This window comes from Mytilus galloprovincialis, chromosome 4, assembly GCF_965363235.1.
Source record: "Mytilus galloprovincialis chromosome 4, xbMytGall1.hap1.1, whole genome shotgun sequence".
Classification (NCBI taxonomy): Eukaryota; Metazoa; Mollusca; class Bivalvia; order Mytilida; family Mytilidae; genus Mytilus; species Mytilus galloprovincialis.
The window spans coordinates 30,004,214-30,030,889 of record NC_134841.1 but is presented as its reverse complement, the minus strand read 5'-3'; the positions used below and the strand labels follow the sequence as shown (position 1 = coordinate 30,030,889).

Genomic DNA, 26,676 nt, shown 5'->3' with positions numbered 1-26,676 from the left:
CTCTTAAAAATTACCAATGCGGGGGCAGCAACCCAACAATCCATTGTCCAATTCATCTGAAAATTTCAGGGCAGATAGATATTGACTTGATAAACAATTTAACACTGTCAGATTTGCTCTATATGCTTTGGTTTCAGAGTTATTAGCCGAAATCTACATTTTACCCCTATGTTCTATTTTTAGCCATGGCGACCATCTTGGTTGGTTGGCTGGGTCACCGCACACATTTTTTAAACAAGATACCCTAATACTGATTGTGGCTAAGTTTGGTTAAATTTGGACCAGCAGTTTTAGAGGAGAAGATTTTTGTAAAAGATTACAAAAATTGTTAAAAAATGACTATAAAGGGCAATAACTCCTTAAGGGGTCAATTGACCATTTTGGTCATGTTGACTTATTTGTAGATCTTACTTTGCTGTTTACAGTTTATCTCTATCTATAATAGTATTCAAAATAATAACCAAAAACGGCAAAATTTCCTTAAAACAACCAGTTCAGGGGTAGCAACCCAATAACCAGTTGTCCAATTCATCTGAAAATTTCAGGGCAGATAGATCTTTACTTGATAAACAATTTTACTGCATGTCAGATTTGCTCTAAATGCTTTGGTTTCAGAGTTATGAGCCAAAATCTACATTTTACCCCTATGATCTATTTTTAGCCACGGCAGCCATCTTGGTTAGTTGGCCGGGTCACCGGACACATTTTTTAAACTAGATACCCCAATGATGATTGTGGCCAAGTTTGGTTAAATTTGGCCCAGTAGTTTCACAGAGGAGAAGATTTTTGTAAAAGGTAATGACGACAACAGACGACAGGTGAGCTAAAAAATAGCTTGCATATATGGCTGCTTAATTACTATTGCCTATGAGGACATATATATATTATTTTTTAATCTTGGACTTCATTATAAAGTCATTTATATTCTAATGTAAAACAAACAAAACAGGTAACCCATTTAAGTCATTAATTTGTTGAATGAATTTATTGCTTTAGAATGTTGTTTCTTGATCAAAAAAGTTATCTATATTAATTTTTAATACCAGTTTCTGATGTTTGATACACATTATATAAAACAGTATCATGTAGACCAGTAGTATTGGCATGACAAGTAATATTAAACTGTGTGATCAATGAATATCCTTTGTTAGGAGAGATAATACAGCTACATGGTACAGATCCCGAAACATCCTGTCTGTCATCTTTTATGGGCTGTCTGTCATCTTCTATAGAGTTATTAGATTGTACAAAGTCATCAAAGTCCTTACGTGTGGTCATTACAGTACTGTTTTTCAATAACTCTCCTGTAATACACAAAACTAGAGGCTCTTAAGAGCCTGTGTCGCTCACCTTGGTCTATGTGCATATTAAACAAAAGACACAGATGGATTAATGACAAAATTGTGTTTTGGTGATGGTGATGTGTTTGTAGATCTTACTTTACTGAAAATTCTTGCTACTTACAATTATTTCTATCTATAACGACCTTGGCCCATAAGTTACAGAGGAAAATATTTTGTTAAAATTTACAAAATTTATGAAAATTGTTAAAAATTGACTGTAAAGGGCGATAACTCCTCAAGCGGTCAACTGACTATTTTGGTCATTTTGACTTATTTGTAGATCTTACTTTGCTTAACATTATTGCTGTTTACAGTTTATCTCTGTCTATAATAATATTCAAGATAATAACCAAAAATGGCAAAATTTCCTTAAAAATTACCAATTCAGGGGCAGCAACCCAACAACCAGTTGTCCAATTCATCTGAAGATTTCCGAGCAGATAGATCTTGACTTGATTAACAATTTACCCCCTTGTCAGATTTGCTCTAAATGCTTCGGTTTCAGAGTTATAAGCCAAAATCTACATTTTACCCTATGTTCTATTTTTAGACATGGCAGCCATCTTGGTTGGTTGGACGGGTCACAGCACACATTTTTCAAACTAAATACCCTAATGATGATTGTGGCCAATTATGGTTAAATTTGGCCCAATATTTTCAGAGGAGAAGAGTTTTGTAAGGATTATAAAAATTTACGAAAAATTGGTAAAAAATGACTATAAAGCGCAGTAACTCCTTAAGGGGATAACTGACCATTTTGGCCATGTCGACTCATTTGTAGATCTTACTTTGCTGAACATTATTGCTGTATACAGTTTATCTTTATCTATAATAATATTCAAGATAATAACCAAAAACGGCAAAATTTCCTTAAAATTGCAAATTCAGGGGCAGCAACCCCACTACCGGTTGTCCGATAGTCTGAAAATTTCAGGGCAGATAGATCTTGACTTGGTAAACAATTTTATGATGATTGTGGCCGAGTTTGGTTAAATTTGGCCCAGTAGTTTCGGAGAAGATTTTTGTAAAAGTTAACGACGATGGACGCCAAGTGATGAGAAAAGCTCACTTGGCCTTTTAGGCCAGGTGAGCTAAAAAGGCATATAATTTGTCACAATACACCATTTTTTTAAAAAATTTTGTTGTACAGAATAGTCTTCATTTGGCTTTAGGTTACATTTCTGTAAATATTGACAATGCAATTTCCCATAGGAACTCCTTTTACTGCTAAAACTGTACCACTTTTACTATGAAGTTTTGAAAAAATCTTATCCTAGAATTGAAAGTTCATATGCACTACAATTTTTTTCAAAGGTCAAAATATAGGGCTGTGCGGCACATTTTCAATGTTTATATGCCCTGAACTTTTCAGAGTTTATAAACTAACACTACTTTTCTGAACTACCCCTACCTCAAATGATGGGTTACCACAGATTTCAATGGAAACAATATGCACATGTATATTTACTGGTAACATTCCCAAGTTATGTCTCTATGAGATGGAACACAGAGAGCATAACTGGGAACCAGTACATAAACAAAATTAATTTTCTATGAATATTCTAAATCTCCCTAACAGAGGCGTGGTTTGAGAAACAGCTGTATTTACAAAGTGCAACCTATAAGGTGGTACCCAACACCTTGACTTAAATTAATTTGGCTCATTTAATTTCCATAAAATTTTGAAAAAATGTTTACTTTGACTCTTTGAAATAAATATAAAAGTTTCAAAAAACTTGAATCAATCACTTTCTGGGAAAAAATTGGTTGGATGTATAGCAGCTTGACAAACACTAGTTTTGATCATGGAGAAGCTTAATATTTCCTTAACAATACAACGTAATTAAAACGTTTAGCTGATTTTAAAGAGTTATCTACCTGTAGTGTTAGGTACCACCTTAAAATATGAAACAGGTTAACATCATTAATGTCAATGAACTTTCCCCTCAATATTATTTTATTGAATTTCATCAATTTCCTTGATATTTTTATATCAATCTTGTAAGCAGAGAGGTGGGGGAAGTGTGACAGGAGTGCTTCCCTTAGTAAATGTGGTAGATACTTATTCAGCTGTAAGCGGTTGAGCTAACGAAGTACTTCTTTAGGTCAGTTGGTTAACACGCTGCCTTGTAACACAGTCGAGTCCAGGTGGAGACAAGCAATTTTTTAATGAAATTCATGCTCTATGGTTTCACACAAATAAGGTATACCCACTTTCCTTACCCACCACTCTATAGCAGGAATGGTACTTTGTCCAACCCCGCCAAAAAAAAAAACAACATTCCTCCAGCTTCAGGGGTTCAAAGTTAGTGTGGTTCAGAGGACCCATCTTTTCAACAAGGGAACTTTTTATTTTTTAAATTACAAAAACAAAAGTAAAGGACCTACCATTCTTAAGACTGGTGCATTATACATTTGATTTCTTATGGAGGACCCTAAGTTAAAATTTCAAGTGGTCCTAGATCTTTCATTATTTAAAAATCAAATTTGAACTGCTGAGGTTTTAATTAAACTGCAGTCAAAAAAAAATCAGTCTTAAAAAGTTTGGTATTTAAATAAAGTAAATTCAACAGTTATCAGATACTGTAAATTCAGAAATTATTGAGTGCATTTACTATTGCGATGTTGTCATTAAAGACTTAAATCCTATTTTAATTTTTGCGATAAAAAAAAAATCCTGTTCAATTCAGATAAAATAGTTCACAATGCGAGTTAAAAGTATTGTGTTTATAATAACCCTATTGCATTTTTCTCAATTTACAGTATAGACATTTTGATTATCTGAGCTGGATTGTATTTCTGTATGATAAGTGTTGATGCAATGAATTTAAGTGTTGATGCAATGAATTTCACACACACACAATATATTGATAAATCATTTAACTAAATCTTATCAACTGTCTATAAAACAATAATATTTGGTCTTCAAATACTAGAAGAACGCATATCAAAATGATGTCATACCTGTAATTTTGCTATAAATAATTGTCCATCTAACTGCTACATTTTCACAATGCCTAAAATAAAGGAAAAACAGATGAAAGTTGTTGGTCATTTATGGTTGTACATTCATTTGATGTACACAAAATTGATTAGGAAAGTACATTGTTTGCAGGGCAATTTTTGAATTCCCTTAGGACCCTCATACATCTATTGTAATGGAATAACCCTTATCAGTCAGGAGTCTACTTCGTCAAAATTATCTCCCCATTACGCCAGTTCATTTTCACAATCGTAGAAATGGAATCCATTGTAGGGATGACGCGCTACCAATATTGCTCTTGGAAACCGATAAATTTATCCACATTGCACCATTACGATCCTTATATGTCAGTTGTATTTTAAAAGACAAATGTATCAACTAGCTAATGAGCATCAGTTAATAATCTTGTATGCATTGATTCAACTTAAAACTATTGTCTGATCGGTTGTCAGGTGGAATTTTTGAAAATTCATAAACATTTAAAAAAAATCTAATTAAATATTTCGTGGAAGGGCAGACTAGATTTTTTTAGTGTATGAAGACTATAAACCCTAGTAATCACACACAAAAAATTAGAATTTTTCGAAGATATGCATTTTCATCATCCAACTTAAAAGACTGTCGTCAAGTACTTTCAGTAAAAAAATAGCTATTCGAACACACCTTCTCTGTTTTTGTGACTCATTAGATAGGTATTTCACTTGACCCATATATTTCATCTTTTAGTACTGTGACTTTTATGTGTTATAAAGTCAACCTGTAGCTTTAATATATAACTAGAGGCTCTAAAGAGCCTGTGTCGCTCACCTTGGTCTATGTGCATATTAAACAAAGGACACAAATGGATTCATGACAAAATTGTATTTTGGTGATGGTGATGTGTTTGAAGTTCTTACTTTACTGAACGATTTTGCTTCTTACAATTATATCTATAATGAACTTTGCTCATTAGTAACAGAGAACTATATTTGGTAAAAATTTACATATATTTACCAAATTAATGAAAATTGTTAAAAATTGACTATAAAGGGCAATAACTCCTTAAGGGGTCAATTGACCATTTAGGTCATGTTGACTTATTTGTAGATCTTACTTTGCTGAACATTATTGCTGTTTACAGTTTATCGCTATCTGTAATAGTATTCAAGATAACCAAAAACGGCAAAATTTCTTTAAAAATTACCAATTGGAGGGCAGCAACCCAACAACCAGTTGTCCAATTCATCTGAAAAATTCAGGGCAGATAGATATTGACTTGATTAACAATTTAACTTCTTGTCAGATTTGCTCTAGATGCTTTGAATTCATAGTTATAAGCCAAAAACTGCATTTTACCCCTATGTTCTATTTTTAGCCGTGGCGGCCATCTTGGTTGAATGGCCAGGTCATCGGACACATTTTTCAAACTAGATACCCCAAAGATGATTGTGGCCTAGTAGTTTCAGTGGAGATTTTGTAAAAGATTACTTAGATTTATGAAAAATGGTTAAAAATTGACTATAAAGGGCAATAACTCCTAAAGGGGTCAACTGACCATTTTGGTCATGTTGACTTATTTGTAGATCTTACTTTGCTGAACATTATTGCTGTTTACAATTTATCTCTATCTATAATAATATTCAAGATAATAACCAAAAACAGCAAAATTTCCTCAAAATTACCAATTCCGGGGCAGCAACCCAACAACCGATTGACCGATTCATCTGAAAATTTCAGGGCAGATAGATCTTGACCTGATAAACATTTTTATCCCATGTCAGATTTCCTCAAAATGCTTTGGTTTTTGAGTTATAAGCCAAAAACTGCATTTTACCCCTATGTTCTATTTTTAGCGGTGGCGTCCATCTTGGTTGGTTGACCAGGTCACGCCACACATTTTTTAAACTAGATACCCCAAAGATGATTGTGGCCAAGTTTGGATTAATTTGGCCCAGTAGTTTCAGAGGAGAAGATTTTTGTAAAAGATTAATTTAATTTATGAAAAATGGTTAAAATTGACTATAAAGGGCAATAACTCCTAAACGGGTCAACTGACCATTTTGGTCATGTTGACTTATTTGTAGATCTTACTTTGCTGAACATTATTGCTGTTTACAGTTTATCTCTATCTATAATAATATTCAAGATAATAACCAAAAACAGCAAAATTTCCTCAAAATTACCAATTCAGGGGCAGCAACCCAACAACCGATTGACTGATTTATCTGAAAATTTCAGGGCAGATAGATCTTGACCTGATAAACATTTTTATCCCGTCAGATTTCCTCAAAATGCTTTGGTTTTTGAGTTATAAGCCAAAAACTGCATTTTACCCCTTTGTTCTATTTTTAGCCGTGGCGGCCATCTTGGTTGGTTGACCAGGTCACGCCACACATTTTTTAAACTAGATACCCCAAAGATGATTGTGGCCAAGTTTGGATTAATTTGGCCCAGTAGTTTCAGAGGAGAAGATTTTTGTAAAAGATTACTTTAATTAACGAAAAATGGTTAAAAATTGACTATAAAGGGCAATAACTCCTAAACGGGTCAACTGACCATTTTGGTCATGTTGACTTATTTGTAGATCTTACTTTGCTGAACATTATTGCTGTTTACAGTTTATCTCTATCTATAATAATATTCAAGATAATAACCAAAAACAGCAAAATTTCCTCAAAATTACCAATTCAGGGGCAGCAACCCAACAACCGATTGACCGATTCATCTGAAAATTTCAGGGCAGATAGATCTTGACCTGATAAACATTTTTACCCCATGTCAGATTTGCTCTAAATGCTTTGGTTTTTGAGTTATAAGCCAAAAACTGCATTTTACCCCCATGTTCTATTTTTAGCCGTGGCGGCCATCTTGGTTGGTTGACCGGGTCACGCCACACATTTTTTAAACTAGATACCCCAATGATGATTGTGGCCAAGTTTGGTTTGATTTGGCCCAGTAGTTTCAGAGGAGAAGATTTTTGTAAAAGTTAACGACGACGGACGACGACGACGACGGACGACGGACGACGGACGACGGACGCCAAGTGATGAGAAAAGCTCACTTGGCCCTTCGGGCCAGGTGAGCTAAAAATGATAGAATCTGAAGCGAGACGATGTATGAAATATTCTTACTTTGTACGATATCAAGACAAAATACTCAACTCAAACACGCCCTAACATAAAAAGGTGCACTCGATTTTCTCTTTTCGATACAATTGTTACCCATTTTTTGGAATTTTTTCTTCAGTCACATAATGGAAGGGCAGACACGAAAATTACTGAACTAAAAGATTGATATGTTTTCCGTCCGTGGTAATTTTTTCATAAAAATCGGAGGCTATGCATTTTCTTCATCCAACATGAAAGATATCCATGTCGTCTACTTGATATCTAATTGTTCTGCTTAACTATGTACTAGATAAATTGAAAACTTATGCAAATGGTGTTTTTAAAATAAAACACCTCGTAATTGAGAAGAAAATTGCAATTTTGTTTGTTTTATATTAACTTTTAAAAATTTTGTCACTATAGTAAACAATACAGTAAACATTTATCGCCTTCTCTAACAAAGAGCTTCGATTCTTTTGTTCTATTTCAACCTGGTTTCCGACTGTTATGTTAATTAAAGAATGACTGTAATATTTTTTCTGTCTATGAAGAAATAACATCAACAAGAATGTTTCCACAGTAAACGGATGCCCCGCTCACACTATCATTTTTAATGTTCAGTGGACCGTAAAATTGGGGTAAAACTCTAATTTGGCATTTAAATTCAGAAAGATCTTATCATAGGGAACATGTATAATAAGTTTCAAGTTGATTGGACTTCAACTTTATCAAAAACTACCTTGACCAAAAACTTTAACCTGAAACTAGCACTATCATTTTCTATATTCAGTGGACCGTGAAAGTGGGATCAAAAATCTAATTTGGCATTAAAATTAGAAAGATCATATCATAGGGAACATGTGTACTAAGTTAGAAGATGATTGGACTTCAACTTCATCAAAAACTACCTTGACCAAAAACTTTAACCTGAAACTTACTAGCACTATCATTTTCTATATTCAGTGGACCGTGAAAGTCGGGTCAAAAATCTAATTTGGCATTAAAATTAGAAAGATCATATCATAGGGAACATGTGTACTAAGTTTGAAGATGATTGGACTTCAACTTCATCAAAAACTACCTTGACCAAAATCTTTAACCTGAAACAGGACCAACACACGCACAGACAATGACAGATGAACAAACGAACGGACCCACAGACCAGAAAACACAATGCCCCTCTACTATCATAGGTGGCATAAATCGCAGAGGGGAATAACAATGTGGGGCACACTGAATAACCCCCTACACGGTTTATTCTAAAGTGTGCTCCACAATTTTTATGTTATTTTTGAATAGACAGAAAAAATATTACTCATTTCTTATAATTAAAAATATATTAATTCTAAATTCCATTTTAAACCGGAGTAAACCATGAAAAAACGTTCACATGATATAATTATGTCTATGAGCTGATAATCAAAACAACGTCAGCCAATCAGAAGTTGCTTTACAGCCAAAATTAAATTATATAGTAATACATGAACATATTTTATGAGATTATATTATTCTAATGATTAATTATTTAAAAAGATTAATTTCTATAAACTAAATGGCTCTCAAGAGCCTGTGTTGCTCACCTTGGTCTATGTGCATATTAAACAATGGACACAGATAAATTCATGACAAAATTGTGTTTGAGTGATGGTGATGTGTTTGTAGATCTTTCTTTAATGAACATTATTGTTGCTACAATTATCTCTATCCATAAAGAACTTGGCACAGAAATTACAGTTGAAAATATTTTCTAAAAATTTACATAAATTTATGAAAATTGTTAAAAATTGACTATAAGGCCACACCAATTTAATTTCTTGTTCTACAGATTTTTGGACTCCAAAAAAATGGGACGAGCGAGCGATTTTAATAAAAAAATATTTAATTTGCAAATTTTTGAGGCGAAGCTTGAAAAGTAAAGGCGAGTGATTATAATTTTTTTTTGTAAACATAAAATAATAGGTGTTGACAATATTAAAACTTGATTTATCACTTGTACTTTGAGATTTCTTTAATTTCTGAAGTATTTTTTCCCTGTTCACCAAGAAATAATTAAATCTGGTATGTATGTGTGACTGACAATGAGACAATTCTCCATCCAAATCATAATCAGTTTGGGGACAACCCCTTAATGTTATAATTATCCCTTTTACATACATGTTTTATGAGGGATCAATATAAGTTATAATGTATTTGTTTGTACAAAAGGGCTCATATTTTCTCATAGAACTATATATCTATCTGGTATAAAATGGTCAAAACATGTCCAAGAATTTAGTTATATTCCTGGACTTTAACCATGTTAACACATTTACTTTAACAGTTTAATATTATTCAAAATAAGTGGACCCCTCTTTAAAAATTTGTTTAAAATATGATGTAACTCTCCTCTTTTTGAGTACAAAATTCTAAGTGTTCAAAGGTTTTGTATAGAACCGATTCCGTTAACATTTTGGATATAGTTTCTAAAATTGTTCGTAAAAACCGTTCTCACGGTCGTAGGACAAATCGCAATCAAAGAAAATTTCGGACCAATCATACCAATATTTCGGACCTAATTTCTATTTCAAATCAAAGTGATGGAAATCACTCATGGAAAGATTAGAAGAGTAGTTTGAATTATTTCATATTAAGATATTGTGGGGGAAAATGAACATTTATAAAGCACTATTGCTGAAAATTGCATTTACAGCAGGTCTTTAGAAGGAAACTTGCTTTTCCAGTATGAAGATAAAATGAGCTCAAATTAAATAATATGGGTCTCTTAATTTGCACAATTTTATTTAAACTGCAGTTTATATCTTATCGAAATTATGTTGCCGGTTCTGAACATGTTTCAAAAAAACAAAAAAATGCAAAAATTCTTCTAGTAAATGTTACCAACTATCCTTGTAAGACATAAATCTGGACCAACAGCTTAAAACTTTAAAGTGTCAACAAACAAAATTGAAAAATGTTGTAATGGGGCATTTTGTAAGTTGAAACAGAGGTAATAGGGCATTGAAGATTAAAAGTTTTAGAGTGCCTTTTGATCAATTTTTAAAGTATTTTTCAACACAGGGCATTGAAAATGTACTTTTTCAACGTAACCAATTAAAAAACTTATCTTATTGAAATGTGAATTCTTTCTTGATTGCAAACATATGTATTCACTTCTAATAAAAGTTTAAATGACTAAAATAGACATAATGATTGATGGGAAATAAACTAATAAACAATGGTTTGTTATAATTAAAAGTTTTAAAATTTTTAAACTGTTTCAAGCCAATTCCTGATAAAAAAAGTGTACTAATTTAATTGTTGATTAATTACAGATGATTATTGGAAATTTATCAAGTAAATTATAGGCCTTACTTTAATACCTTTTATTTATTCATATTTATATTCATATTTCATTTTTTTTAAGATCTTGTTAATCCATTTATCATTTATCTTTCAGATATAATTTACAGAATCACTTTATTTAGTTTAAACATATTTATTTATAGTGGATTGGGAAACAAGTTTTGCAACTTATATTAATCCTTTTCCACTTTGCGGGTGCGAGTGCTGCCTTGTAGCGGCATTAGCCTGCTCTTTTTCGAAATCTACAAGGGTGTCTTTAACGTGCAAGAGATATGGCTCTCTTAACACGGGTCAGCCACTTATCGTCCCCTTCCGACGGACTATCATCGTTTCCTCGAGACCATACTCGCAAATGGTGTCAAGGGAGAGCCGAAAATTCAGTTCCTGAAATTTTCATCCCAGACGGGAATCGAACCAGGAACCTTTGTGTTAGTAGTCCAATGCACTAACCACTACATCACTTTATGTAATGTAGATCAAAAGTAATTGGCAATAAATAAATCTATCATCCTTATAAATATCAAACATCTAATATACACATTTGTGTATTCAATTATGAGGTCAAATACTTGTGTATTAAGAACAAGTGAAACTGCGAGCTACTGCTCACTGATGATACCCCCGCCGCAAGTGGATAATATTAATAGTGTAAAAATATGCAAGTGTTCGGTAAACAGGAAGTTGTCCAGTGATGAATCTGAAAACGCATCACACGGTATAGCTGACTTATATAAATCCTGAAACCAAATTTCAGAAATCCTTGTATTGTAGTTCCTGAGAAAAATGTGACGAAAATTTTCAACTTGGCTATCATGTGTAAAATCAGACAAGTGTTCGGTAAACAGGAAGTTGTCAAGTGATGAATCTGAAAACGCATCACACGGTATGGCTGACATATATAAATGTTGATACCAAATTACAGAAAGGGTGGATGTGTAGTTCCTGAAAAAATTTTCAACTTGGCTATCATGTGTAAAATCAGACAAGTGTTCAGTAAACAGGAAGTTGTCAAGTGATGAATCTGAAAACGCATCACACGGTATGGCTGACATATATAAATGTTGATACCAAATTACAGAAAGGGTGGATGTGTAGTTCCTGACTGACGGACTGACGGACTGATGGACGGACTGACGGACTGATGGACGGACTGATGGACGGACAGACAGAGGTAAAACAGTATACCCCCCCTTTTTTAAAGCGGGGGTATAATTATAATTATAATTTGAGTGGTCTGTATAATTATGTAAGACTGAGGTTGATAGGTAGTGTGGTCAATTTGATTGGCAGTTTAGGAGTTGGGGCATTGTAATTAAAGGTTCACCTTGTCTCTGATTGTTTAGTGATAATGACAGTTGTCAATCATACTAGTTGAATCAATACCCAGTTACCTAATCAAAATGTTTTTTAAAAGCCTGCACACCAACACACCTTAATGACATACATTCTTGAATGAACTGCTCCAATAATATACCCAGTTTTTTTTCAGTTTATATGTGTATTATGTGCACATATATCAGAACCATAGGGAACTATATTTCAGTGTGAATACATTTAGTAACAGTAGCTAACCTGTCCTGTTGTTAGGGAGGCTGGTGCCTAAGTAAAGATTTAGAACAAGTTCTAATCTTTCCAAAAACAACGGCAGACATTATCTGTTAACAAAACTCTGTTCATTACCGGTTAATAAGTTAAATAAAATTTTGGAGGATTGATTGCAACACAATTTCATATAGCAGTCCTAAGTATGAAATTGTTCAAATTATTATGGCATATTGTTATTCTAAACTATTTCCCAAAATTGATCGCCCTGAAGATCATAAAAAACATTTTATTAAAATAAAGTATGTCAATAAAGGTTTTGATTTTGTAAATATTGCCGGTATATTTAACGACCATTCTGTTAAAGAACAAATTCCTGGATATTTTGACAATACTGAGCTACCTCTTATTTGTTATATTTACAAGAAATCTACCCGGAAATTTGTGTTTAATTATAGTCAACTGTGTAAAGATGTTAATATCAGTGAAAATACACCTACTTCATGTAATTGTAGTACCTCCGAATATATTTATGGACCCATTTCCCATGTTATAACAGGAGATCTTAACATCGTTCAAGACCGAGAGTTAAAATCATTCCTCAGTAAAGGACCTAAATATCGTCCCCCGTCAATTATTAATTGGAATGAGTGTCGTAATATCATCCACGACTCACTCCATACTTACTGTATGAAATGGATAAAACGGGAAAAAGCTGACAAAAAATCTTTGGACTCTTTTTTTAATTCAGTAATGAAGATAGTTGATATACGTATTCAACATTTTAAAGAACATTTTACTATTAACAATAACCACAAAAAACCTATTTCTCGTATCAAACATAAACTAAAAGAACTAGCCAAGAAATTTGTTCTTGTCCCGGCCGATAAAGCTGCTAAGAATATTATTATTGTTTGACGTAAATTTTACATTGAGGTTCTGAAAAAAGAAATCACCAATTCACCAACATTCCAACTGACTCCATTTTCAGAAAACGACATCTGTAACAAACATAAACTTTTAGCTACCGCTTTACAAGCAGAGCCAAATACAATGAAAGTTCCAACTATGTACTGGCTTCCGAAGCTACACAAAACACCTTACAAATATAGATTTATTTCGTCTTCAGGCCATTGTTCCACTACTAAATTGTCTATTCTTCTTACCAGCACTCTTGGTACAATTAAAAACCTGATAATAAATTGTTCAAATAAGGCCTTCGAAAATAGTGGAATTTATTACTTTTGGAGTGTCAAGAACTCGTTGGAAGTATTTGATAAATTGCATGCTTATATTGGTGATTTTAAATCTGTTCAAAGTTTTGATTTTTCTACCCTGTATACCACATTGCCTCACATTCTCATTAAGAAAAAATTCACACACCTAATTAAATGGGCATTTAAAAAGTCAGAATGTGAATATATATGTTCAAACTCTTTTAGGTCATTTTTTAGTAGCAATAAACAAAAAAACTATGTCAATTGGACATGCTTTGATACTATATATGCCCTTGAATTTTTACTAGATAACATTTTTGTTCGCTTTGGGGATTCCGTATATCGTCAGATTATCGGAATTCCAATGGGGACTAACTGTGCACCACTTATTGCGGACCTGTTTTTGTATTGCTATGAGTTACAATTTATGACAAAAATAAGCAAAGACCCATCGAAACAACATCTGATAAACAAATTTAATAATACTTTTAGATATTTGGATGATATTTTGGCTTTCAATAATGACTACTTCAGTATGTATATTAAAGAAATTTATCCTGTGGAACTTACTTTAAATAAAGCTAATACTAACAATGACCACTGCCCTTTCCTCGATCTTGATATCTATATCACTAACGGAAAGCTGAATACTAAAATTTATGATAAAAGAGATGATTTTTCATTTCCTATCGTTAATTATCCATTTTTAGATGGTGACGTTCCCTTGTCACCATCTTACGGTGTTTATATATCTCAACTTGTACGATTCGCTCGTGTATGTAACAATGTTTTAGATTTTAACGAGAGAAATTTATGTATTACTGAAAAGTTATTACACAAGGGTTTTCGATATCACAAACTAGTCAAAACATTTACTAAATTTTATCATCGGTATAAGGACATCATTCGTAAATATAGCTCAACATACAGACTTCTTATACGTTCAGGTATTTCACATCCAATTTTTTATGGAAATATTCTTTATAAAGCACAAAGGTGTCAGTATTCACCTCAAAAACTAACAAAACCTTTGAATAGACTTATTAAGAAGGGATATAACTTTACGATACTGTTGTCAGGTCATTAAAGATTGCATATTTTGGCGTTAATATTGAATCACTTATAGGGTCTTTGCATCGGAACTAAACACATTTATTCAAAAACCAGTTGTTGGCATGACACGGGTTATGTTCTTCTCATATATGTTATGATGGTATGATACTAAACCCCTAACGGGAAGGATTGTGCCTGATGTTCATATGATGAAATCATAATCTTTCAGTCAGTTTAATTGAAGTCTGGAGCTGGCATGTCAGTTAACTGCTAGTAGTCTGTTGTTATTTATGTATTATTGTCATTTTGTTTATTTTCTTTGGTTACATCTTCTGACATCAGACTCGGACTTCTCTTGAACTGAATTTTAATGTGCGTATTGTTATGCGTTTACTTTTCTACTTTGGCTAGAGGTATAGGGGGAGGGTTGAGATCTCACAAACATGTTTAACCCCGCCGCATTTTTGCGCCTGTCCCAAGTCAGGAGCCTCTGGCCTTTGTTAGTCTTGTATTATTTTAATTTTAGTTTCTTGTGTACAATTTGGAAATTAGTATGGCGTTCATTATCACTGAACTAGTATATATTTGTTTAGGGGCCAGTTGAAGGACGCCTCCGGGTGCGGGAATTTCTCGCTACATTGAAGACCTGTTGGTGACCTTCTGCTGTTGTTTTTTTCTATGGTCGGGTTGTTGTCTCTTTGGCACATTCCCCATTTCCATTCTCAATTTTAAGAACTATACAAATCCTTGGTATTTCTATTTTCTTTTCTACATCAGTAAAATGACCCCTTGTCTGAGGGAGGGTTGTTCTCAACCTGATAATAACAAACACAGGTCAAAGTACGGCCTTTTACATAGGGCTTTGATACAGACCAAACAACAAGCTATAAAGGACCCCAAAATTATTAGCGTACACAATTTGAACAGCAAAACCAACGATCTAATTTATATATCCAAACGGGAAAATACCAATGAACAACATCTACAAACGATAACTGCTGAACGACATGCTCCTGAATCAATCAGGACAGGTGCATAAACATGCAGCGGCTATGGATAGTTTTGTTTCGACAGCATACAATATGCAGTTGAAGGCAAATCTTTCAGAAGTTCTTTGTACTTTATTCTAACAACGAACATTTGTTGATAGGGAATACAAGTAAGGGGGAAAGAAACTAATTTTTTGTTCTTCACGGAAATACCTGCTGTTAAAACTTTTTATCAGAGCACTCCTGGTTTCATGCTGAAACAAATATTCTCACAGATATTTACACAGTGTGGTGGGGTGCTTGTATGTTTAAAATCGTTATATACAGGTTAGACTGATTTAACAAATGTTGATATCTTTTTATAATATTTACAAAACAAAAACGGTGCGGGAAATGGACATGATTACAATTCCGGATGCGGGAAGCGGGAACGGGAAGCGGGAATATAAAAAAAAAAAAAATTCTGTTTTGAAAAAAATAGGTGCGGCTGGTCCGTCGAACAAGGGATCAAATTGGTGTGGCCTAAATGGCAATAACTCCTTAAGGGGTCAATTGACAATTTTGGTCATGTTGACTTATTTGTAGATCTTATTTTGCTGAACATTATTGCTGTATACAGTTTATCTCTATCTATAATAATATTCAAGATAATAACAAAAATCTGCAAAATTTCCTTAAAATTACTAATTCGCAGGCAGCAACCCAACAACTGGTTGTCCGATTTATCTGAAAATTTCAGGTTAGATAGATAAACCAATTTACCCCACATCAGATTTGCTTATGCTTTGGTTTCATAGATATAAGCCAAAATCTACATTTCACCCCTATGTACTATTTTTAGCAATGGTGGCCATCTTGGTTGGTTGGCCGAGTCACGCCACACATTTTTTTAAACAAGATACCCCAATGATGATTGTGTCCAAGTTTAGTTAAATTTGGCCCTATAGTTTCATAGGAGAATATTTTTTTAAAAGAATACTAAATTTTTTGAAAAATGGTTAAAAATTGACTATAAAGTGAAATAACTCCTTAAGGGAGCTCGCAGGTCTAAATCAATTTTTTTATTTGATATAGGATTTCCCTATATTTTTCTACAAATGAACTTTATCTTATACTTAATAGAAAAATAAAATAAAACAAGAGGCTCTCAAGAGCCTGAATCGCTCACCTGGTAAACAATGCCTTCGGCCATGTTTTTTGATGAAATAGAAAATAAAACACAAACTTTATTTTATACACCCTACTGATCATTCAAATGAAGTTTGATTGAATTTGGTTGAGTAGTTTTAGAGGAGAAGATTTTTTAAAGTTAGCAAATATGATGAACAAATTGTGAAAAATTGTCATTAAAGGACAATAACCCCTTAAGGGGTCAATTGACAATTTTGGTCATATTAACTTATTTGTTACTTTGCTGATCATTTTTGCTGTTTACAGTTTATCTTTATCTATAATAATATTCAAGATAATGACCAAAAACTGCAAAATTTCCTTAAAATTACCAATTAAGTGGCAGCAACCCAACAATGGGTTGTTTGATTCATCTGAAAATTTCAGGGCTGATAGATCTTGACCTGCAAAATTTCCTTAAAATTACCAATTCAGGGGCAGCAACCTAGCAAAGTGTCGTCCGATCCATCTGAATATTTCAGGGCAGATAGATTCAACCACAGTCAGATTTGATCTTAAAGGGAAAATTCGCGATTTTTTACTTATGGTTTAAATATGTTCATTATTATGTTCTTTATAGGACAGTGTATATATGGTCCAAAAATCAATCATAAAATCATAACTAAAAATGTCTTGTTCGGAGAATGATAGTAAAAAAAAAAAAAAAAAAGAATTATAGTACTAGCAGTGGTTGCACTCCGTCAAGAGAGGTTGGGTACGCACTAGAGCCAGAGTATACCGAAGAAGAGCTCCATGAAATGGAAGCTGCAGAAAGTTCCCGAAATCAAGATATCCTTAGCAACCCTCGCCAGTTTAACACAGATTGGTGTTCGTGTACTAAATGAATAGTTATGCCGTTATTGACGGAATGTCTTTGTTGCCACGAATTTACTCTCTTTGATGGTAATATTGAATTGGGTGAATGCATTAGTGACAATATCGATTTTAGAACAGTTTGTCTGAACCCGGTTGATCTTGAAACCAGCTATATAAGTTTTTTGAGGTACAAGCGCCATAGAGGAAAGCTCCAGACGTGCTAACTCACAGCCAAAGCCGACTAATGGCTTATCGTCAGTTTGTTTGTTGGGTCAGAAAAGGGCAACCACATGGCAAGACAAACAGAGTGACTATTCCAGCTTGTGATGTTAACATTATAAGGGAAACATTTCCGTCATAAGATGGTGTTTATGAAGGCTTCAAAGAATGTGAAAGTGACACGCCAGACTCGGAATAGTTGTAAAATAGACATATGCTAGATTTGAGGCTCAAAATATTCTTTTGTATATGTACAGATAAAATATATATGTCTGCTTTAATTCTTTCATGTTCACATTTAGTTGAATTAAACAATATACTTTTACCTTTGTTCACTGTTGAAGGCCATACCGTGACTTATATAGCTGCTTAAGTCCACATCATTTGGGTACGTGTCTCCCAAGAAAACAAACCACAACTTCTTATTTAATCAAAATTAATGACTTATCTTTTTGCGGAAGTTTACTATGCAAAAGTACAAAGTTATAAATGGGTGTCTTGCAATATCGAAGTGATAATCTATTTGTCAGATCTCTTATATCTTTTGACGAAATCAAACCATCATGGTATATTCTGCATTTGTATAGACCGAAGTGTACTAAATGATATTCATATTTTCTGGTATTGTACGAAAGAGAATTGACCTAACAAAAGAATTGCTATCTTAGGCTGTTAGTAACACATGTAGAGCAGCGGGTTGTTGTTGGACATATAAATCTTAGAAAGTGTATCATAAAGCAAGTTATATATCGACCTGTATTTAAATCAAATTGGTTCTCTTCTTCTTCATCTTCTTTTGGTATACACTAGTCTATCGAATTCGTTGATTTCATACTGTTGGCATACGTGGACTAGTCTGTTTACAAAACTTTTACCCCAATTTACACAAAATGTATGTTTCTTTCTTATGTTCAATGTATACATGTATATATTTTAAATTGCGCCTATAGTTCCGTAACTTTCTATCCAGGCGTACAAACCAATCATCGACAAGTGCGTACATTGTTTTAAATCAATATGTCCAATCTGTCCTTTACTATTGACAACGAGTATATATTACATTTTCCCAAATTAACCCTTGGAAAAAATATGTAAATAGATTTTTATTTCTTCAAATCTTTGTTTCTTTTGGTATTATTTATATTTTTATAAATAATATTCTTTACACCAGAAATGTTATTTATAAACAAGCGTATGAGTTAAGTAATGACTAGTATATTATATCACTTTCGGACACGCAAGACAGAGATGTATATTATACACCTGATAGTTCAAAATGGAAAGTTATAAGTTATCGGCCGTGTACACTGACCAATACCTACAGAAGTGAAACGATGCATGAACTTGCAAGCCCGACAGGAAATCGCTTGAATACATGGACGTGTCACCTCACACCCCTCACAATACCTTTGGGAGTAATACCTTTAGCCATGCCTGGGATCAGATGAGGGAAGATCCGAATTTATTTGAATAAAGTTTATTACTTTAGTTTAAAGAATTATGAATAATTAGATTTTGAAAACAATTTTCATGGAACACTTATTTATGATTTGAACTTTGACTTTTTAACTAATTCCAATATTAACAGTTTAAAAATAACAGACTATGGTTATTTAAAAAAAAATAAGAACATTTTCCGTATCAAGTTAGTCAGATAAAACAACCGTACGATTGACAAGATATCGACATGCAATTATGACTACATCGGTTACTGTAGTTTTGGTCCTTTGTGGTTTATAGACATATCGGAGAAGATGACAAAATGGTGGAACGCAGAGAATTGATACTCAAAATTTAAAATCGATGGTGATCTCTTATCTAGCGGAATAAAACTTTAATATCTATAAATTTGAGCACTTTTATACAGAATGGACATAATATCAAATTTTGATTTTTTTGCGAAGTTTCCCTTTAATGCTTTGGTTTTTGACATTTTACCCCTATGTTCTACTTTTAGCCGTGGCAGCCATCTTGTTTGGATGGCCGGGTCACCAGACACATTTTTTAAACTAGATACCCAAAAGATGATTGTGGCCAAGTTTGGATTAATTTGGCCCAGTAGTTTCAGAAGAGAAGATTTTTGTAAAAGATTACTAAGATTTACGAAAAATGGTTAAAAATTGACTATAAAGGGCAATAACTCCTAAAGGGGTCAACTGACCATTTCTGTCATGTTGACTTATTTGTAAATCTAACTTTGCTGAACATTATTGCTGTTTACAGTTTATCTCTATCTATAATAATATTCAAGATAATAACCAAAACAGCAAAATTTCCTTAAAATTACCAATTAAGGGGCAGCAACCCAACAATGGGTTGTCCAATTCATCTGAAAATTTCAGGGCAGATAGATCTTGACCTGATAAACAATTTAACCCCGTGTCAGATATGCTCTAAATGCTTTGGTTTTTGAGTTATAAGCCAAAAACTGCATTTTACCCCTATGTTCTATTTTTAGCCATGGCGGCCATTTTGGTTGGTTGGTCAGGTCACTGGACACAATTTTCAAACTAGATACCCCAATGATGGTTGTGGCCAAGTTTAGTTCAATTTGGCCCAGTAGTTTCAGAGGAGAAGATTTTTGTAAAAGATAACTAAGATTTATGAAAAATTGACTATAAAGGGCAATAACTCCTAAAGGGGTCAACTGACCATTTCAGTCATGTTGACTTATTTTTAGGTCTTACTTTGCTGAACATTTTTGCTGTTTACAGTTTATCTCTACCTATAATAATATTCATGATAATAACCAAAAACAGCAAAATTTCCTTAAAATTTCCAATTCAGGGGCAGCAACCCAACAACGGGTTGTCCGATTCATCTGAAAATTTCAGGGCAGATAGATCTTGACCTGATAATCAATTTAACCCCCATGTCAGATTTGCTCTAAATGCTTCGGTTTTTGAGTTATAAGCCAAAAACCGCATTTGACCCCTATGTTCTATTTTTAGCAATGGAGACCATGTTTGTTGATAGATCAAAACTTCGGATACAATTTATAAACTAGATATCCTAAGGAACATTCAGTTAAAGTTTGGAAGTATTTGGCCTAGTAGTTTCATAGGAGAAGATTCTTGAAATAGTTTACGACGACGGACGCCAAGTGATGGCATAAGCTCACTTGGCCCTTTGGGCCATGTGAGCTAAAAATGGGGTCACCGTTCATTTACGCCCACAATCTGCCTTTGAAAGAAACATATATTTTTGTTGATGTCATTTTTTTCTGTTGAACTAATAGGAGAAATAGCGGTAATAAATGTAATATCGAAATAAAACTAGAGGCTCTAAAGAGCCTGTGTCGCTCACCTTGGTCTATGTGAATATTCAACAAAGGACACAGATGGATTCATGACAAAATCGTGTTTTGGTGATGGCGATGTGTTTGTAGATCTTACTTTACTGAACATTCTTGCTGCTTACAATTATCTCTATCTATAATGATTGGCCCAGTAGTTTCAGTGGAAAATGTTAGTAAAATTTACAAAGTTTATGAAAATTGTTAAAAATTGACTATAAAGGACAATAACTCCTTAGGGGGTCAATTGACCATTTCAATCATGTTCTTATTTGTAAATCTTACTTTGCTGAACATTATTGCTGTTTACAGTTTATCTCTATCTATAATAATATTCAAGATAATAACCAAAAACAGCAAAATTTCCTTAAAATTACCAATTCAGGGGCAGCAACCCAACAATGGGTTGTCCAATTCATCTGAAAATTTCAGGGAAGATAGATCTTGACCTGATTAACAATTTTACCCCTGTCAGATTTGCTCTAAATGCTTTGGTTTTTGAGTTATAAGCCAAAAACTGCATTTCATTCCTATGTTCTATTTTTAGCCATGACAGCCATCTTGGTTGGATGGCCAGGTCACCGGACACATTTTTTAAACTAGATACACCAAAGATGATTGTTGCCAAGTTTGGATTAATTTGGCCCAGTAGTTTCAGAGGAGAAGATTTTTGTAAAAGATTACTAAGATTTACGAAAAATGGTTAAAAATTGACTATAAAGGGCAATAACTCCTAAAGAGGTCAACTGACCATTTTGGTCATGTTGACTTATTTGTAAATCTTACTTTGCTGAACATTATTGCTGTTTACAGTTTATCTCTATCTATAATAATATTCAAGATAATAACCAAAAACAGCAACGGGTTGTCCGATTCATCTGAAAATTTCAGGGCAGATAGATTTTGACCTGGTAAACAATTTTACCCCCCTGTTAGATTTGCTCTAAATGCTTTGGTTTTTGAGTTATAAGCCAAAAACTGCATTTTACCCCTATGTTCTATTTTTAGCCATGGCGGCCATCTTGGTTGGTTGACCGGGTCACCGGACACATTTTTTAAACTAGACACCCCAATGATGATTGTGGCCAAGTTTGGAATAATTTGGCCCAGTAGTTTCAGAGGAGAAGATTTTTGTAAAAGATAACTAAGATTTACGAAAAATGGTTAAAAGTTGACTATAAAGGGCAATAACTCCTAAAGGGGTCAACTGACCATTTCGGTCATGTTGACTTATTTGTAAATCTTACTTTGCTGAACATTATTGCTGTTTACAGTTCATCTCTATCTATAATAATATTCAAGATAATAACCAAAAACAGTAAAATTTCCTTAAAATTACCAATTTAGGGGCAGCAACCCAACAATGGGTTGTCCAATTCATCTGAAAATTTCAGGGCAGATAGATCTTGACCTGATGAACAATTTAACCCATGTCAGATTTGCTCTAAATGCTTTGGTTTTTGAGTTATAAGCCAAAAACTGCATTTCATTCCTATGTTCTATTTTTAGCCATGACAGCCATCTTGGTTGGATGGCCAGGTCACCGGACACATTTTTTAAACTAGATACACCAAAGATGATTGTTGCCAAGTTTGGATTAATTTGGCCCAGTAGTTTCAGAGGAGAAGATTTTTGTAAAAGATTACTAAGATTTACGAAAAATGGTTAAAAATTGACTATAAAGGGCAATAACTCCTAAAGAGGTCAACTGACCATTTTGGTCATGTTGACTTATTTGTAAATCTTACTTTGCTGAACATTATTGCTGTTTACAGTTTATCTCTATCTATAATAATATTCAAGATAATAACCAAAAACAGCAACGGGTTGTCCGATTCATCTGAAAATTTAAGGGCAGATAGATTTTGACCTGGTAAACAATTTTACCCCCCTGTTAGATTTGCTCTAAATGCTTTGGTTTTTGAGTTATAAGCCAAAAACTGCATTTTACCCCTATGTTCTATTTTTAGCCATGGCGGCCATCTTGATTGGTTGACCGGGTCACCGGACACATTTTTTAAACTAGACACCCCAATGATGATTGTGGCCAAGTTTGGAATAATTTGGCCCAGTAGTTTCAGAGGAGAAGATTTTTGTAAAAGATAACTAAGATTTACGAAAAATGGTTAAAAGTTGACTATAAAGGGCAATAACTCCTAAAGGGGTCAACTGACCATTTCGGTCATGTTGACTTATTTGTAAATCTTACTTTGCTGAACATTATTGCTGTTTACAGTTCATCTCTATCTATAATAATATTCAAGATAATAACCAAAAACAGTAAAATTTCCTTAAAATTACCAATTTAGGGGCAGCAACCCAACAATGGGTTGTCCAATTCATCTGAAAATTTCAGGGCAGATAGATCTTGACCTGATGAACAATTTAACCCATGTCAGATTTGCTCTAAATGCTTTGGTTTTTGAGTTATAAGCCAAAAACCACATTTTACCCCTATGTTCTATTTTTAGCCATGGTGGCCATCTTGGTTGGTTGACCGGGTCACCGGACATATTTTTTAAACTAGATACCCCAATGATGATTGTGGCCAAGTTTGGTTAAATTTGGCCTAGTAGTTTCAGAGGAGAAGATTTTTGTAAAAGTTAACGCCGGACGACGGATGCCGGACGCCAAGTGATGGGAAAAGCTCACTTGGCCCTTCGGGCCAGGTGAGCTAAAAAAGACTAAATTACAGAAATTATGTACTTATCGAGATTATAAACATGATAAATTAAATTAAATGTTGTAAAATACTTTATAAAAATGTTTTATAAATTGTTATAACTCAATGCTAATGTGTAAAACATAAGTAATATATATAGAGGAAAGGGATAAAAGAACTTATTAAATTACTTCATATACTCCAAATTTGTTTTGATTTTTTTGTGACTACGCATCTGACTTCTTATCGACCTACAGTCTTCTATCAGAGAGCCAAGCCATGTGCCACATTCTTTTATCAGGAAGTACTTACTTAGTTTCTTCTAATGATGTGGTAATCCTGTTTTCTCTCATCCGGTCTCTAATCCAAGCACAGCGTCCTTTGACTGGATCAGAACAACCAGGTCTAAGGTGATATGTCTAAAAATATAACAGTTGTTCAACCAAAAACAAGCTTTTGTTTGTCGTATTATTTAAAATTTGATAACAATCTATTTCTATAATTTCTTTCGTCTTGAAAGGAAAAAATATGACTGGCTTGTCATAGTTTTGTAAAAGAATTTCAGAAATCTATGGTAATGAAGTGCCAATATAGCTTCAATTGATGGCAGAGGTATTTGAAATAATCTGGAAAAGTAGTTTCTGAGGAGAACATTTTAGTAAAAGTTAATGACAATAGTAGCTGGAGGCAAGTGATGAAAAACAGACATAAATGGTATATTGTAATTCACAGGGGAAAAATACTTAAACCGTCCTCAAAAACAAATAACACATACATGATAGAAGGCCTTACAGTGACTTGACTGTTAGTGTGGCTATCCGACAGTTGCAACTCATTCAAAATTCTGACCACATTGCAATTTGTTTTATAAAACCACTGTTCAACTTGTCAGAACTTTGAACAAACTGTTCAGTCAAAATTTGAAAGTGCAAGGTGATAAAATAAAATATACTTACAATCCTATAAGACTTCCATAACTCCACTTTAATGTTGTTGTGACAAAATTAGTTTAACAGTTTGTATAGATATATTATAACGTCAGGGTACCCAAATTGCACCTATTTTGACAGTTTTTAACCTACGTTTATTTATGCTTCAGACAAAAGTTTTCATTATATGTTTATTCTGTAGAAGTATCATTATTTATTTGATGGTTTCACCAATTTAATTTTGAATCCATATGAAATCATAGAAAAAATTGGTCTAAACTGACCTCCAAACCATCAATGATTCTGAAATAAGGAGTACCCAAATTGCATCCATGCTTAAATTCGCATCGTCAAAAGTCTAATAACAGAGCTTTTGTTTAATTTCTTCAAATATTTTGAACAATTGGATATTTGTCCATGCTTACTCTTCATTTTTTAAGAAATGGATATTTGTAACATATTGTATTTGATCATTTTAAAAAGATGATGTTTTGATGACATCACATCATGACATGGCGATGTTTCAGTACATTTTGCTTTTTCAGTAAACACTTCATCTGTTGATAATAACTGTGAACGTTTTGTTTTGTGCATATATCTAAATATTTTTACCTATGTTGAAAGATGTGCATAGTATCAAATCATTAAAATACAAATTGTTTAGTCTCTAGGAAATCTTGAATGATTTTCCGCTCTTATTTTTGCTCAATAGGTGCAATTTGGGTACTTGGGTACTCGGTGCAATTTTGGTACATTGTACCTTTACGTTAGTCATTACCATGCAAAAGGTGAAATGTAATTTTGAATTGCTATAAATATATCCAAACTAAGCTTTCATATATTTTTTTTTTGAAAAGTCTACTATATTCGTAAGAATCAGACATCATTTGAGATAAAACATCATATATTCAGAAGAATATGTGTGAAATAACAATACGTTATTGATAAGTTTCCATGTGGAGATAACCTAAAACCTTATTATTTTGAATAAGGACTTTTTGAAAGAAAAAATGATTATCTCCCCATGGAAATTTTCTACAAACATACTGTAATTTCACACATATTTTACTGAATATAAAATATTTTAATTCACATAATGTCTGATTCTTGTGAATATAGAAGACTTTTGCAATAACATATATAGAAACGTCGCAAGATACTGGTGTCACCTAACGTTACACACTTGAAGACGTTATCCAAAATAAAAACGTTAGAAGGCACGTTTTTCAGATGGCTTTCTAAAATTAACGGATATTATGAGCGAAATTTATGAACTTTAGATTCATGTTTTCTTAGATACCATACTAAGCTTTTTATTAACAAATAAAAAAACAAGAGGCTCTCAAGAGCCTGAATCGCTCACCTTAAATTTTTTGCTTAAACCTTCCATCAATGATTATTTTGGGTTTTCAATTTATATAAATGGTTCTTCAATTCTGTCATATCTTCTTCAAAAGCAAAAACAAGAGTGGACACATTGAAATGTCTCGTTTGTCTCGTGTTCATAATATAATTTATGACGAAAGTATAAAAAAACATTGTATACCCCAAGCATTACATTATTGCTGTTTACAGTTTATCTACAACTATAATAATATTCAAGATAATAACCAAAAACAGCAAAATTTCCTTAAAATTACCAATTCAGGGGCAGCAACCCAATAACGGGTTGTCCGATTCATCTGAAAATTTCAGGGCAGATAGATCTTGACCTGATAAACAATTTTACCCCCATGTCAGATTTGCTCTAAATGCTTTGGTTTTTGAGTTATAAGCTAAAAACTGTATTTTACCCCTATGTTCTATTTTTAGCCATGGCGGCCATCTTGGTTGGTTAGCCGGGTCACCGGACACAATTTTTAAACTAGATACCCTAATAATGATTTTGGCCATGTTTGGTTAAATTTGGCCCAGTAGTTTCAGAGGAGAAGATTTTTGTAAAAGATAACTGAGATTTACGGAAAATGGTTAAAAATTGACTATAAAGGGCCATAACTCCTAAAGGGGTCAACTGACCATTTCGGTCATGT

The 26,676-nt window shown here is 33.3% G+C and overlaps 1 protein-coding gene across 1 annotated transcript in view; it reads right to left on the bottom strand.

Annotated features, from left to right (window-relative positions):
* The window catches only part of LOC143071837 (polycystin-1-like protein 2), a 76,463-nt gene that overhangs the window by 38,658 nt on the left and 11,129 nt on the right, over positions 1 to 26,676 (bottom strand). Inside the window, exons 3-5 of the mRNA XM_076246441.1 lie at positions 24,030 to 24,136; positions 4,308 to 4,360; positions 1,044 to 1,304 (exon numbers count right to left, since the gene is read on the bottom strand). Coding sequence (XP_076102556.1) covers positions 1,044 to 1,304; positions 4,308 to 4,360; positions 24,030 to 24,136 — 421 coding nt within the window. The remainder of the gene's footprint in view (positions 1 to 1,043; positions 1,305 to 4,307; positions 4,361 to 24,029; positions 24,137 to 26,676) is intronic.